General features: G+C 42.1%; 2 protein-coding genes across 6 annotated transcripts in view; one reads left to right on the forward strand and one right to left on the reverse strand.

Moving 5' to 3' along the window:
* Nucleotides 1–4,484, reverse strand: part of ERGIC2 (ERGIC and golgi 2) — a 28,190-nt gene extending 23,706 nt beyond the window's left edge. The window contains exons 1-2 of one of the 5 annotated variants that reach the window (XM_088152706.1): nucleotides 4,328–4,467; nucleotides 617–712 (exon numbers count right to left, since the gene is read on the reverse strand). The gene's annotated coding sequence lies outside the window, so the exon portion shown is untranslated. Of the gene's footprint in view, nucleotides 1–616; nucleotides 713–1,572; nucleotides 1,653–3,786; nucleotides 4,237–4,327 lie in introns of those variants that run through there. The other 4 variants (XM_088152768.1, XM_088152635.1, XM_088152859.1 and 1 more) reach the window with 4 other exon arrangements.
* Nucleotides 4,485–16,341: 11,857 nt separating this feature from the next.
* Nucleotides 16,342–16,846, forward strand: part of LOC103061084 (laminin subunit beta-4) — a 40,693-nt gene continuing 40,188 nt past the window's right edge. The window contains exon 1 of the mRNA XM_088143368.1: nucleotides 16,342–16,432. Within this exon, the coding sequence (XP_087999494.1) occupies nucleotides 16,342–16,432 (91 nt within the window). The remainder of the gene's footprint in view (nucleotides 16,433–16,846) is intronic.

The raw sequence follows: 16,846 nt of genomic DNA on the forward strand, positions 1-16,846 counted from the left end.
CCAACATCTATTTTCAAAACAAAACAAAACACCATCAAATCTTGCAATATATTGCCGAGTCTTATGAGATTTCAGCAATTCGAGAAAGACCTCACCTAAGAATTTATCAGCACTAGTGCAAAGGGGCAGACATTTTGTAAAGTTTGCATGTTCTAAGGGGAGATTTTGCAAAATCATTCTTGTAAGATCTGTCATCTTTCAGCTCATTTCATTTCATTTTTAATTATTCTGATTTTAACTGAATTTAGGAGAGGTTACCGGTATCGTGGGAGGGGGTAAGGTAGGCCCTTTGCTAGCCTAATGGATTATGTTGCCAACTCCCACCTTAGGGTATGGGGAAAAACATTTTCCTAAAAGCACTGTCCCTCTGCTTTCAGACACTTCATTTTGACTACAAAGGATTTAGAACAAAGTTTACAAATTGATGGAAATAAGGATGTCAAAGTCAAAACAACCAGCCCAACAAGAAGAAGCTGAAACAAGCCAAGGGCGAAAAGATGGGAAAAGATTTCAAGACTTCACGAAGTGAGTGAAAGAAAGCAAATGTGTTAAATAACATGCAGTAAAAAGAGAGCATTAAAAAAAAGAACCCACAATAATGAAGAGTGATGCTTACACTGGAAGTCTGTGTGATGCCTTTCTCTACATTTCTTTCTATATTTAAGAAGCATTGTTCAAACTACTCAGCATGCAAAAGAAAGAAAGGGTGTGCCTGTGGGGAATGAGAGGGAAAGATGCTGTATTAATGCACTCAACTAGAGAGATTCAGATTAAAATCTCCATTTAGTTCTGAATCTCACTGGTAACTTTGAGTAGTCATTCTCCTCTTAACCTGCTCACAGGTTTGGTGTGAGGATAAAATGGCACAGGGACGTAATGGTGTGTCTACAGGGAGGGGCTAAAAAAAGTTACATCCCATGCAAAAGACATGGGGCTTTGACTGCATGGTTCTGGCCACCATCTTGACACTTTTGACTCCTCTGTAAACACCCCTGTGAGTTATAAACATTATAAACAAAGGGGTGGAAATCATTTCTGGTCCCCAGCACCATCATGTGATCTCTTGCCAGGGCACCACTCTCCCCAAAAGTAGAATTCCTGTAACAATCTGGAACAACTACAGCTTCCTTACACACAGTTTCATGAGATATCAATGCCTACAGGAGGTACACTGTTCACCATTATCAAAATAAACGAAAACCCAATAAAAAGAATTCAAGAGTTCGAACTAGATATGAGCTTGGCAAACTGATATCAATCACGGCATGGGGTAAATACAAATAATAGCAGTGAAAAAAATACACTTTTGCATAGATTCTAATTACAATCTGCACTAAATGCATATCACCTAAGTATTCTCTTTACTATGTAACAAATAACTTGAAATTGCATGCATTTAAATATTTGTCATTTTACCCAGATAACTCAATCTCACCAAAGCATTTTGAGTATGAATCTGTGCTAAATGATTCTCTCATGTTTTAGGCAGTGAATTTCTACTGAAGCCATAACATTTCTTTGAATAGATTTATCTTGGAGTACAGAATAAAGCCCACAACATTTTATACCTACTTTACAGCTAGAAACCTCTACCTTCTGAACCTCACTGAAGTTGAGATTAACTTCTGAATGTATAAGAATGTGCTGTGAACGTTAAACACAAATCAGTTTCTTTATTACCAGAAGTGGGCTGTGCCAGACTGCATCCCAACAAATATTTTTAAGTGTGGGTGAGGTTCAGATAAGGTCACTTTCAGACAACTCTGCCTCCAACAAAGGTGTGAGCAGATGCACTGTCAACGTTGCCACACTGAATGGATATGCTTTTGTTGGCAATTGCATGTTATTCTTCTAAAAATCGGAACCCCGCCTCTGATCTGAGATGTTTGTTTGCATTAGAGAAGAAAGGATTCTAAGGCTAGAAAATACTGTTAGATTTCCAAAATAAAATCTGAAACTCCAGTTAAAAGGCAGCCAGATCAAGACATTATTTACTCAGAAGACAACTGAACCTTTCACACAAATGAGTCTAGGGTGGTGAAGGGAAAAGATAACGTACGTCTTGCAAAGAGATGAAGAGGTAGGAGTAGTTTAAATTTGTCCTAGTTCCTAAAAGCTTTGGCAAGGTTTATAAAAACATAACAATAAGAAACCAATAGAATGGTTGGGGTTTGAAGAATCCAGACTCTCCTTCAGTCAAGTCACAACTTTTGCTCAAAAGCAACGGGATTTCAATCAATTCTGAGTCACTCGACTAACCACACTGAGATTTAGTCACTACTAACCCAGAAAGATTTATACTAACTACTTATTAAGGAACAAGTCACAACCACAGATCACACTTCCCACACAAGAAACTAAATCTACTTAAAGGTTGATTTGACTTGACATGTCCTACTCTGTACCGACAGCAGAACATGATATTGTATGCTCAATTTCCTGTACAATTGCAAAGTTTCAGCTAGTTTCCTTATAACCTGAGCCCATATCTTGTTACTACAAGATCAGGCATAGATGGTCCTGGGAAATATGACAATGAAGTTTATGCAGTAAGCAACAGAACTGAGATGGGGGTAATTTAAGGATTTTGATCTTAATACTGGTTTATTTCATAACATAGCTACAGAAAGGCCCATTAGGATCTAAGTTCGGGAGATAATTTTTGACCAATTCAACAGTTGCGTCAGGAGCATAACATTGCAGCAATAAAGAAATGGCCTGCACATTCCTACCAACCCTAGGGATTTTCATCCCTCTCTAATCCCCCTTTTGTAATGGATGAGTGAAGCACCTGGCACATTGCAACACTCTTTAAAAAGCAGTAGATAACTGTGATAGTTACAGAAGTGAAAAAGAGAGATTATGCCAACCTGTACAGCCATAAAGTTGCAACATAACACTCAGGTGTTAACCATGCTGGATATTGACTTTTCCCGTTCTGCAACAATACCTGTGTCTCTTTCTAATGTGCACCTCTATCAGAGCAGCCTATCAGCAACTGCCAGATTGCCTTTAGCAACCTATTAAATGAAAACGAGGAAAGAACTCTTACTGCTGGACACATCTAGGGATTCTTATAATTTTTTCCCCTGTGTATGATTCTCTCCCTGACACAGTATACAAGTCATTCTCCATATCTGAGATTCCAATATTTAAAGATGACTTGACTGTTCTTTCTTTTTTAATCTGCTTCATGAGAATAGGGAAGAAAACATTTGGATCCTACGCAAACCTCTTCGACAGTAAATCCCACTCCTTGATCAGCGCAGTCCAAAGTAAACACATTGAAAAAAGATGCCTTGAGTTGAAGGCCGGCAAACACCCTCACACAAGCGTCCCACAATTATATATTCGTTGTATTATTACACTGCCAACAGCTGTTCATGGAGAGCGTTGTCTGAGCACATTGCTTCCACATCAGAACTACAACTGAAAGAGAACAGCATATAAAAAACATCTCAGAGAAGACTACAAGTTTCCTTGGTAATCAGCAACTACACACGGGCTGCAGGTTGCCAATACTAAAGATCGTTACAGGATTTTGGGTGCTTCTGCACAGAGGGTTCCCAATGCTGCTAACCAACATGTGCTGCGCCACTCATCTCCCCTTCTCTTCATACGGAACGTAGCGCAAAAACTGCATCAGCCCCAGTCAACCAGGCAATTGCTCCTAAGTCTGGAAAGGACATTTTCACCCGGGATAACCGCGGCAACTATTAATCTCTCGGGCCTTCTTTGTAGATTCGTGAGAACGGCGTTACTGGAAGGCAGGAGAAATGACAACACCTGAAACACGCGGCTCCAGCTGACAGGTTTCAAGACCTGGAAATGCAAACCGGTTTCAGAGCCTTGCGGGAGTTTTGACATCCAAAATCCAGCCGAAGCGCGTGGCCGTCGCCGCGACCGCTTCAGCCCCTTGCGCGGGCCTCAAGGCGCAAGCCCGGGTCGCTTTGCGTCCTGCCCTGCCGGGGCAGCGCCAGGGGAGGGTTCAAGGCGCCGGCAGGTAAAGGGGGCTGAGGGCCTTCCGCACACCGGACGCAGCGCCCCGCTTCTGCCTGCCGGATCCAAACTCCGCCTGACGGGGGAGCCCCCTGAAAGCGCGCATTCTCCGCGGACAACATTCACACGTGCCGCGCACAAAGAGGGGTCCTCTCGGCGTCACGTGCGCGGCGCGGCTCCCGAAGCCGGGAAGGGGGCGACGGCCGTCCCAGCGCCCCGAGCGGCGGCCGGGCCAGAAGGGACAGCGGCGCGCGGGGTCCGGACCGGCCGGGAAGAGGGGCCGCGGCGGGGAGGGGGGGCGCCTCGGCCGCCCGCTGCGCTCACCTACCTTCCCGGCCGCATCTCCGCCGCCTTCCCCCCCGCCGGCTTCGGGTCCGATCGGGCGGCGAGCCGAGCGGGCAGCGGCGCCCCGGGACGCTCGGAACCAAGAGGCGCGGCGCGCGCGCGAAGGGGAACGATCCGATGTCAGGAGCCCGGGCCAATGAGAAAGCCGCTCCACGCCCGAGAGCCCCGCCCCCTCGCTTCCAGGAAGCGGCCGGGGAGAAAACTCAGACGATCGGAAATGCAGGCCGTTCTACCCTCCCCGGACCTCTATGGTCGACCTGGCTCCAGCTTTCCTCCTCGCCCTTTTCCGCCCCCGGCGGTGTACTTGGCCTCTCCGCAACGCTGCGGAGCCATTCCCCGGTAGGGGGCGCTGCTGCTCTTCCCGGCGGTGCTGCGAGGGCGAGAATCGGTGTCTTTCCTTTTGGCAGCGCTGCCCGTTGTTTTGTTTCGCTTCGTTTTTTAATGCTCTGTTTGCAGATGTCGGGACAAAATCCTGTTAGCGTTTTAAATTTTAAAATTTAGATGGCCCTGTTTTGGGGGGGCAAGCTAGGGTGCAATCTTTGGGCAGCTTCCGTAGTGCAAAAAGCAGGGAGATGCGACTTGATGCAACCCTGTTCTCAACCTTGGCAACTTTAAGAGGGGTGGACTTCAACTCCCAGAATTCCCCAGCCAGCCATGCTGGCTGGGGAATTCTGGGAGTTGAAGTCCACCCTCTTAAAGTTGCCACGGTTGAGAAACCCTGCCTTAGAAATTCCCTCTTGTAATTCAAAGGGAGAAATAGAGGGAGAAGTCTCAAGTTAGCTTCCTCTTTCTCCCCCACCACTTTCCTCTTCCAGCAGCTGTGTGAAGTTTGGGGACTCACAAACCCTTGTGCACAGCAAAGTAAGGGCTCCTTTTGCTGAGCTCAGGTCGTGGTGACGTCCGGTCATCTCCAGGCAATGTTCCTGGTTGCAGTACGGAAATCACCGTTTTTGCCTCCCCCCCCCCCCCGGACTACATTTCCTGTTCAACTACGAACTGGGCCTAGGTTAGGTTTTTGCCACTCGTGGAAGCTTGTGTCAACAGCTAATGACCCAAAAAGCCAGCGTTTTTTTCAATCCCCTTTGAGAGTTGCCGAACATCCCAGGATTTGGCTGCTGTCCAATTTAAAGCAATCATACAGCACGCCCAGTTTGCACAGGAGGACTGATTTTTGTACCCTGTATCAAGCCTTTGATTTTTCAGATATCGGCACACGCCACGCTCTACACAGACTCCAAAGCTCTCTGTTTGCTAAGAGCCTTTGTATTTTGGTTACTCGTGCCTGATGAATCATTTCGCTTTTGACTTTAGGGGTGATTTCAAGAGCCTGCCAAAGGAAAGCGACCCCACCTTCTTTTTCCTGAGTTGCGATGTTGCTGCTTTTTAACCAAATCCAATTTGACATTCACTACTCTGTTTATCAGCTGTTGAAAAACAAAACGTATGGCCAAGTGCTAAGGTTTTCCAGGAAACAGCCAACCATTAGAGCAGTGTTTCTCAAACTTGGCAAGTTTCAGCTGTGTGGACTTCAACTCCCAGAATTCCCCAGCCAGCTATGCTGGCTGGGGAATTCTGGGAGTTGAAGTCCACACAGCTGAAACTTGCCAAGTTTGAGAAACACTCCATTAGAGGATAAATCAGTGGTTTTGAAACTTGGCAACTTTAAGATGTGTGGACTTCAACTCCCAGAATTCCCCACCCTCATGGACCCTCCCCATGGATGGCCCTGCTGCTATTTCTGAGAGTTTTCAAACACCTCACTGCAACTCAACAATTTTTCCAAATAAAGAGATTCGACTGTTTATTTTAGAAAATGTTTTAATTGACACATAGAGGTTTACATGCAGTTACACTCCATACATGCTCCAAGTTATTAAGAAAATCCATATAGGATTGCTTGGTGTCTTTGACTGTGCTCCAGTTTATACAAACGGAGAAAGATCGATGAATCAAAAGAGTCATACACATGGAGTTAAAATGAGCTCTTATTTCAAAGACAACAAACCATCAGAACAGAAGAAGATATAACTTAGTTCCTTAAATATGGTATTTACAAAAATATTACTTTATGCAATTATGGATCAGACTGAATGCCACAATGAGGGGGATGGATAGATACATAGAGTTATACAAAGGAGATTCTGTTAAGAAACAAATATTAATCGCAGAATTTTAAAAAAAACCATAAATATAATAATACGAGGATGAACAAAACTTTAGCACTGTAGTGCAAAAGGAAAAGAATTACACTTGTTAGATATTAGTAAAATCCTGATAGTTTTGCAAAATGTGTATTAAACATTTTACAATTTTGATGACAAGACCCCTAGAATTGGGGGGAAATAGCCAACGATAGAGTGAATTCAGTTTAAAATACTGAAGGGGAAACTGTATAAAAATGAGATGTCTGAACAACTCAAAATACTATCCCATGAGTCTCAATATATAATGTACTCATAGCCACCCACAAAAAAAGAAATCTAAAATCATTTACATGTTGGACCGTGACCTGCTAACCTCGGAGGCTGTTTTTTTCAGACTTATTTTCCTGATATTGGGAAGAGAGAGAAAAAGACATGATACAGACTAGACAAGGAGCCTCCACTGGCCTTTTGGACCTTGTAAGCTGGGAGAAAATTTAAGCCAGCCATTGACTTAGCGGTGGAAAACATGGAAGGGAAAGTAATGTCTGCAAGGTGAATGCAGACTTACAATTCATATCCTGGAAAATAGATGAAAAAAAAAATTACAGGGATTTGATTTTTGAATTTGTCACAAAACAGGCAGGTACTTAAAAGAGCAACTAGGCCAGGGGTGTCCGTAGTAGGGGGATGTCAAAAAAGTCAAGATGGTGGCCGAGACCTTGCCATTGAAGTCCCACCCCTGTTCACATACATAAACTCCAACCCTCTGTGCATATGTAAAAAGAGGTGGGGCTTTAATCGCCCACCCACACGTGTTTAATGTTGTTGACCGTCTCCACAGACCCTCCTTTTAGTATTTAAGACATTTTCATTTTCTTGATTTCAAGAGGGCAACTCACATAATATTTGAAAGCGTGTGTCCAAAAGATATTTAATGAGAAGGTCTTCTTTATTAATCCTATATAGCAGTGTTGTCCAAACTTGGCCACTTTAAGATGAGTGGACTTCAACTCCCAGAATTCCCTAGCCAGCCATGCTGGCTGGGGAATTCTGGGAGTTGAAGTCCACTCATCTTAAAGTGGCCAAGTTTGGACAACACTGCTGTATAGGTACTAGGCATGTATGTTGTGTGTGTATGTATGTGTGCGTCTATTTCTGTTGTTAGAAAACCTTTCTTAAGAAAGAAAATTAAGAGTTATGTACTCCAGGTGTCTGTGGCCTAGGTTCATGCTTAACACTAACCCACAATCTCAGCATTTTGATGGTTAGACAAAATTGTGTTCCTTCTGTCTTTGCACCCTTTCAAATCTATTCTATTTATTCTTAAATTCTAAGCATTTCTCGTGTACCTTTTTTTCAGGCATAGCAAAAATTTGACAAACTCCCTCCCACACATTGCTGAGATCAGACGATTCAAGAAGATGGAACTTTTCAAAGGGAATTATATTTTTAATAAATTGTTTTTCGATGAAATCCTTTCCTTCCCAGTCAACATTGTTAAAGGAATTTAAACTCTAAAGAAACGTAGTTTCGTTCTGTCTTCTTTTTGCTACCCTACGAAGAGTCTTGTCCTGAAATGTTTCCATCAGTGCAAATTGTGGAGTAGGGCTTGTCCTAGCAGATTATGTTGAGGAATTTTGCCCATACAAAGTTTTGTAAGCAAGTCTACTCCTGCACAGCAGGTGTGAAATCTGTTTGGGAAACTTCAAAAGGGACGTTGTGTTCCATTTTTCAGTATTAAATATTTTATTTGCTGAGTTAGGAAAAAAAATCGAATACATGTTTTAAGATTAGATATGCAATTGTGCTTGATTTTTTATCTTATTTTATTTTATATGCAGTATATATATATAGAGAGAGAGAGCCAGTTTGCTGTAGTGGTTAAGGCACCAGGCTAGAGACCAGGAGAGAGACCACGAGTTCTAGTTCCACCTTAGGCATGAAGCCAGCTGGGTGACCTTGGGCCAGTCGCTTTCTTGCAGATTGTCAGCCTTGCGAGGTAGTCCAGACAAGCACACCCAGAAATACTAGCTGTATCTTTATTGTAAGGTTAGATTAACAAAGTCTTGCAAGTCTGAAAGTACATCTCTTCCCCCTCGCCTTTACAGTCCAAGAAACTAGGGAGGGTCCCTTCTGAAACGTTTGCCACATCCCCACTGCTTCTGCGGGCTCAGCTGCCTCTTATCTGACCATTGTCTAGTCTGCGGCTCTTCCTCCTGTCTCCCAAGGTCCTTCCCACAGACCATTACACAGCTCTAGAAAGCAGGCAATGGCAAACTACTTCCGAAATTTTATCAAGAAGATTGTAGGGATTAGTCACCAGAAATGAACAATAACTTGAACAAATATGCATACAGACATGCACACACACGCATAATATGTTATGATGTATCTTTATTAGGTATATTATGTATATCTTATATATATTATACCTTTCCCAACACAATTAGTGAACTCAAGATACTCTTGCATAAATAAAACATGGATGTGTGTGGGAGGCAATGCTTGGAATGCAAGTTATGACTTTCACAAAATCTGTACGGTATCTCTGGGTTCCAGTGAGAGATGTCTCTTCTTCCTATATATTTCTATAACAGTGTGAGATGCAAATATTTTTTAAAAATGTGCATAAGAGGTTCTCTCTTATCTTTCGAGGTCCAACAGACCCTTGGTTCTTATTACACCAGAAATCTGTCCACTGTCAATATTTTGAAATAAATTACTTTTGCTGCAAAGAAAAAAAAAAACCTGAGCATAATGTTGACATTATTTTTTATTTGTCAGGAACCAGCAAAGTTCTACAAACAGAAGTCTGGATCCTCCAGTTTTGCCTAATGTGCTGCCGTTGGTTTATTGTCTTAATGTGTTGGCGTGCTTTCGTGCTTTAATTTTTCACTTGTTAACAAGTAAGGACCTGCGTTTGTACGTAACGTAGAGCTGCTATTGGTCCTTCCAAAGTAGCTCACGGTTCAGATCCCAATTAAAGATATTGCTGCTTCTAATAACATGCTATTGTCTTCTGTTAATTACAGTAATTGTGTCAAGTAGTTCAGCTCCTCCTAACGTTTAACGTAGTCATGCACTGTGGAAGTTGACGTGAGCAACCTTCCGTGTTTCTTTGCAATGGTCACCTCGGAATAGACCGAGAGAAGACATTGCTGGCCTAGCCTGGGAAAGTTTTTTTTAAAGCACCCCCTATTGGAATCCTGAGGTAGTGCATTAAAGATGGAAGCTTGTTTACACGGTGGCAGAGACTGAGATGGCGGCTGATGCTCTAGGGTGGCATTTCAGGCCACGTTGCCCCCTCCCGCCCCTTCTGCTCCCTATTTTTAGCTTCTTTATTTATTTTTAGCTTCTCTAGTTAAAAGAGATCTGCAGCTGGCTGAATGGAGGGGGTGGAGAGAGAGGCTGGGAACCTCAGTGCAAAAAAGGGAAGGGAAGGGAAGGGAAGGGAAGGGAAGGGAAGGGAAGGGAAGGGAAGGGAAGGGAAGGGAAGAGAAGAGAAGAGAAGAGAAGAGAAGAGAAGAGAAGAGAAGAGAAGAGGGAAGGGAAGGGAAGGGAAGGGAAGGGAAGGGAAGGGAAGAGAAGAGAAGAGAAGAGAAGAGAAGAGAAGAGAAGAGAAGAGAAAAGAGAAGAGAAGAGAAGAGAAGAGAAGAGAAGAGGGAAGGGAAGGGAAGAGGGAAGGGAAGGGAAGGGAAGGGAAGGGAAGAGGAGAGGAGAGGAGAGGAGAGGGGAGGGGAGGGGAGGGGAGAGGGGAGAGGAGAGGAGAGAAGAGAAGAGAAGAGAAGAGAAGAGAAGAGAAGAGAAGAGAAGAGAAGAGGGAAGGGAAGAGGAGAGAAGAGGAGAGAAGAGGAGAGACGAGAAAAGAGAAGAGAAGAGAAGAGAAGAGAAGAGAAGAGGGAAGGGAAGGGAAGAGGGAAGGGAAGGGAAGGGAAGGGAAGGGAAGGGAAGGGAAGGGAAGGGAAGGGAAGGTGATATGACAAAGATTAAATTAAAATATTTTTGTTAAGTAAAGGCATTTAATACATTTGACACAGTCACGTATTTAATGTTTCCCTTAATACATAAATTTGCTCAGGGCTTGTTGCAGGTGAAGGTTATAGTGGGCCCCAAAATAGTGTGCATGTGCACGTGCGCGCACGCACACACACACACACACAGAGATCACACAGAGGCCTATGTATTAATCCAGAGAATAAAGATGCAGTGATGCATTGCAATAAATATAGGGATACTGTTGAAATGCTCCATTTATCTTCTCTGAATGGTTAATTCGCTTGTTCCACAACTTTAGATCAATATAGTGTAGCGTACAATAAGTACCGTTTTCAAATAAGCAATAATTAATAAAATGGAGCAGAGTTGGAGAAACGCAATATGCCACTGTGGAGATACGGAGGACGCCTATTATGGTAGCTTTCCCAGATTTGGTGTCTTCCATATGAAGGCCCAGCAATTCAGAAGGTTTCACATTGGAGAAGGCATGATTTATTTATTTGTTGCTTTTATTGTAAACTGCCTGGAGTCACTTCCTCGTGAGATGGGTGGTGTCCAAATTTGAAATATAGATAAATGAATGAATAAATAAATAAATAAATAAATGGGTGATTTTCATGCAATGTCTGCAGTTTTATCATAATATCCTTTTCCATTCAAGACATGGATTAGCGCTCTTTGTTTCAGAGCAAAGTACAAACATTGATGGATTTCCCCTCTCGTGTTTTTTGGCAACCTAGGAGCAACGTCAGGTTCTGTTGCAACTCCAAATGCATCTAAAGCCGCCAGCGTCAGGCAGCACGGCTTAACAAATCACCTTTTGGCAGATCTTAAACTCATTTTCATCTACACCCCAGGGCCTGAAGGGAAACACTCTCCTTGTTTCCTTCCAACTCCGAGGTACAACTTTCCTTTGCTGCTTTCATTTGGCTGTGTCTGTTTCAAGAATCGCTTATAATTGAAAGGTCAGGTAAGACCTTTTAGGTGCTTCAGAATTCTTCATCGATAGTAAGAATAAGGGCTGTCTGATGATCTCTGCATGATGGCTATATCTCTGGACAACCTTTTCATTGTATCTGCTGTGTTCTGTGTATTGGTAAACATAGATCTCAATGTAAATCTTAGCTCACAGTACTGAAATAATAACTGGTTTTTACAATTGATAGATTTAGCTTCCTAAGGTTGTGGTGGAAATCTAGATGGACCTGTGTCACACAGATTTGTGCCATGCTTTGCAATCTTTTGCTCCATTGAGAACTCCTATTTGTTAGACATATAACTGCTAACCCTTGATAACTGCAGTAGCTAGAGCTGCTGTAAGCCTTCTTTCAAAATCATGTTCTCTGTGTTCTTCTACCAAAAACATTAAACATGTCATTTCAAACTGGACTGTGAACTTCAAAAGTGATTGAAGATCATGTCCTTATTGGGTCTGAAGCAATGAAGCATCAGTTTCTGATGCAGATTCCCCACGGTGGTGCCTTCCCATTTGTTTTGGACTTCAATTACCACGCTAGCAGGAAATTTTAGGAGTTAGCCCAACGTATGTAGAAGGCACCAAGTTACAGAAGGCTAGTCTATTGCAAAGGATTTATGTCATTTGATATTGAATTCTCTCTCTCCCCAATACCTACAGTATATCAAAAAAAAGCTAGAAACTTACTTCTCTAAATGATTGTCCTTAGAAGATGGTTATTAATAAAATCACATAATTATTTTCTCATCATCTCACATGTATACATGCCTGAAGATACTTTCACTTCCTTATGAGTTCAAGTGTATCTCTTAATGCATCAGATGTTTTCAAAAAACTGTATGTTGTACTCAATTTAATAATTAATAAATAAGTGAAATAGGAATATAATTTAGCTAGAAATGCCTAATACTTAGGTCACATGAGACAGTTTTCCAAAACTGCAGTTCTGTTATGGCATATCCTCAGCTAATCCTTTTGGGAATGGAATTGTTTTCATGGAATATTAGGTTACCAAAAATTGAAATTTAAATGTTTGTTTCTTTTTCTGTTTGTCTATAATTACATCACCTTAAACTAAGTTTGAGTAGAATGTAAACATCATTTTGATCTTGGGAAGCATTAAATAAAGGGATTTTTTCTTTTCTTCCTTGAAGCTCAGACAAAGCCAAGGCAGACTTTACAAATATCTCAGTATATCTACATGATGTGTGTAAATATGTGGTATCCATTGGTAATTCTTCTGAAACTTGGTAAGTTCAAGAACTTGAAATATGCTCAAACATATTCCATATATTTTATTTTAGATACTCTGCCAATGGGTGACCAGTCTATACTATGGATGCTATAGCTAACAAACTTGGACATGAGTCTAGTTGAGGTCTAGCCAGATGTACATCTTTCACTACATGCCCTATACTATGCGATTGTCCATCTCTAACTCATTGTAGGAGAAGAGCTGGGTTAGTCTATGATGACAAAAAATCAGAAGGAGCCTTGTAGCACCTCCTCTGACTCACAAATTTTATTAAAAGGCATCAGCTGGACCATAGCATCAAATGCCTGTTCATATTTGCATGTCTAATACTTTGGATGTAGACCTATGCTTGCCATAAAGGTTGGTTCTTATTATCTGGAGTCATAATGAAATACTTTTTTTAATATTTTAATTTCCCCAGAAAACATTTCTTAAGAGTTTCATACCGAAATTCTGTAGCCCAGAATCTGGTTGTATACAGCATATGAACCTCAACAGGAGGCAGAAACCAACCAGGTTCACAGCCTAAACAGGCTGAGTAGATGGGTGGAAAACATACAGGTAGTGCCAAAGCTCTTGGCTAGACTGGGAAGTCGAAAAACATCCGAAGGCAATAGCAAGACACTTCTGTAACACTGCCAAGAAAACTGTGTGGGTGTAGTCACCTGGAGTTAGGCTGGACTTGTGTTTGGGGTGCCTGGAAGGGTTTTGCTGGTTTTTATGTTTTTTTACTGTTTTTATTGTTTTGTTATTGTTTGTGAGCTGCCCAGGTTTATGATACATAAGATGAGCACTATAAATATCTTTTAAAAAATAAAATAAGATAAAATAAAATGGGACTCAAGGCAGCATGGAAAGATAAAAACAAGACATAGCAACAAGGGGGAAAATGTACACGAGGGAGTTTCATCCAGCCAAACAAGTCAAAGACAACCAAGATGAGCTCAACACCTCCCAACCCACAGCCTGGAGAAAGCGCCAAGTCTTAAGAGTCTTCCAAAGGCAGGCAGGGCCAGGGCCATCTGGATCTTGGGTGGGTGGGGAATGCTGTTCCGTAGGGTAGGTGTGATGACGGAGAAGGCACTTTTCCTGGGTTCTGCCAGATGGCACTCCATGAGTGACAGGACCTGGAGCGTGCCTACCCTGTCAGTTTGTACTGGATGGACAGAAATAATTGGAGACAGGCAGTCCCACAAATGTCCTGTACCTCAGTCAGCTCAACTGGACCTACATAGCTGGAGTCCAACTTGAGCAAATCCAAGCAATTTTAGCTAACAGATCCTTTGAATAATCCTCACAGCTGCCCTTCAGATGCTTATCTGACCCATCCCTCCCCAAGAGAGATCCAGTCGTCTTAAACAGGGCTGTCAGACGACAGCAATCCATGGTCACAATAACAGCAGAAAAAGAGCTACGTTGTACTGTTCTTATTGCCATGGTCTAACCCTTAATACAGACTTTTGCCCATGTTCAGTCAGTTTCATTCCTATCTATCTATCTATCTATCTATCTATCTATCTATCTATCTATCCATCCATCCATCCATCCATCCATCCATCCATCCATCCATCCATCCTCTGCGTGCCTGTGTGTGTGTGTGTATAATATATGACCCTAAGTTCTGTTTTCTTGGTGTTTGTGTCCCCTTAGCTTCCTGGCATACCATTGGTTTGCCTTTCGGGCTCAGCAGAGAATAAACGTTCCTTATCCTTACTGCTTCAATAACTCATCCTTTCCTTTCACCAAAATATATGAGAAAATTGCTTTGAAGTTTTATAAATACCTGACTATTTCCGTTCAAAAGGTAGACTATATCTGGAGGGCAGATTTCAGAGAGTAGCCCAGAGAGGTCTGCAAGATGAAAGATGTCTCTCCTCATGATGAAAACAGCATCATATTGTTGCAGCTCGAGTTCTGCCCCTTGTGTGCATGTGTGCAAAGGGGGGGGGGGTCTGCTCGTGTTGTGATGGTATGACACTGCTTTTGTTCTTTTCCCCTGTGGACCCCTGTGAAACAGCTCTAGGGCCTGGAATTGCTAGCTATTGCCTTCCCTTGTTGTATCTCACTTTGCAACTCACTCACATGTTCCTGAAGAACTGAACATTGCTCCATGTACATCTTTACCTACCTGCATTCCCTGCCCTGCATTCTATGGCTAGGTTGACACTTAAGTGCAATAACCCACTTGAGCCAGTTTTGATTCTTGGCTTAATGGCCTTACCAAGACAGAAAGAGGGGCTTTGAGATGCTAAAGTGTATTAACTCAAATGGTCTTAGGGCATCTTCTTTTTCACTGATAATATGTGCTCCATACCATACTAAAAATGTGGAGCTGAGAGTTCCTCCATTCATTGTCCTATGAAGGAATCATAGATGAAAAAGGAAAGGAGCTTGAAGATCATCAAGTCCACCCAATACAGGATCCTATTACGACAGCAGGAGAACAGCACTGCCCTTGGAACTGATGTTCAAAGTATATGCCAAGTTTCAGTCTTCTCTTTCTTATTTCGATCCCGTTACATCTTTATTAAATCAATTTGCAATCATATCACCCTTTCCCAAACTTAGGGTGAAATTCAGCCTTAGCTCTGAATAAATGTACGTGGGATGAAATAAGTGCACAGTGATTCATTTAAATCCTCATGATTTTCATCAGTCTACTCTAACTGGAGCTAAGTCTGAAGTTCAGCTTTAGTCTCACATATGGGGTTTAGCTACCACATCTGGTCTGCAAAACTCCGGACAACCAGTTGATGACCGCAAATATTTTTTGCATCCTTTTGCTGCTATCTTGTGGGCATCCAGATTTTTGCACTCCAGATATTGTCGCTCTGCTATGGGGTAAAATGAGGCCATGACTTAATATAACATCTGTCCCTCCGTGTCTGAGAGCTTGTGAAAAGGAAGATGGAGTCTATCAACTCTTCTAAAGATAGTATGGAATAGAAAGTCAGCTTGCAAATTCATTTGTTCAACCAGAAGTTATGTGGCCTTAGGAAAATTAAAAGTAGGAGTCTTTAAATATGGAGGCTCTGCTCATGAAATAGGGAAGGGGGGGGACTTTTATGAGTACCTGGGGCAATAAATAGAAAGTGTGCAACTTCAGTGCTTCTCATGTCCTAAGCATTAAGCATTTGCATCTTAAATTATATGGAAAAGCACGTCTGGAGTCCTTCCCAACCAGAAGAAAAAAGAATCGCAAGACGTTCAGCTAAAGTAGGACTAAGCAGATGAAACCTCTAAAAGCGCTTTGCCTGTTTACAAAATGTCAGGCGAAAGCATATTTCAGTAGGTGAAAATCCTGCATGGAAAATTAACTTAGTGGACCAAGAAGGGGTTTATATGAAGTCATTTCAGGCAAAGGCTTTCCCCAGAGTTACTGGATTCTAATCTTCTGCCTCTCACAACGACCGTTCTTACATGGAAAATGGATGATATTGACATCAATCAGTTTTAGTGATGACTTAGATTTTCTTTCTCTTACGTTCCCTTTTTTGCAGAATTCCTAGCTGAAATCTTCAGATGTGTTTTTGGCTGCCTTATAAATAAATTCTTCTGTTTTTTACTTTGGTGTCCGGTTGCCAAACTGAGTAGCAACTAAAGCATAAAAATAGTGGAAGAAAAATATGGAGCTACTTGAGCAGGTAGCAGGCTTACAGCAGCTACACGTTGACCATGGCCATCACCATGCTGATGACCTTTTAGTTCTTCTCCCAGGTACAATCTGCCGTGCCTAATTCTACTGGGATTTGTAAAAGTGTTTTCATGGGTTAAAAGCTCCAAAAGTTCTTCTTTTCCATCTGGTAAGTCAAGAATTGCTAGCTTGAGGAAATATTCTCACAGCTCTAACTTGACTTTCCAGTGAGGGAAAAAACAATGAGGTTGTCCAATTTTCTGCTCTTGTACTGACTTGTACTTGTCCATCTAAAAGTTAGAGAATCTCATAATAAAAAAAAGTAGAAAAAAAAGTTAGAGAATCTTACCTTAATTTCACCTGCATCTGGGCATAGCTTGATAAGGAGGTATTCATCAAGAGTCGAATGGTAGGAAGAGGAAAGTGACAGAGCAGGCACTGAGCAAAAATCACCTTCAAACTTTTGAGATTTCCTCTTATAGCATGTTTATCTCATT

Source organism: Python bivittatus, unplaced genomic scaffold (assembly GCF_059951505.1).
Source record: "Python bivittatus isolate LINGU-HERP-01145 unplaced genomic scaffold, Pbiv_v1 ctg000010_np1212, whole genome shotgun sequence".
NCBI lineage: Eukaryota > Metazoa > Chordata > Lepidosauria > Squamata > Pythonidae > Python > Python bivittatus.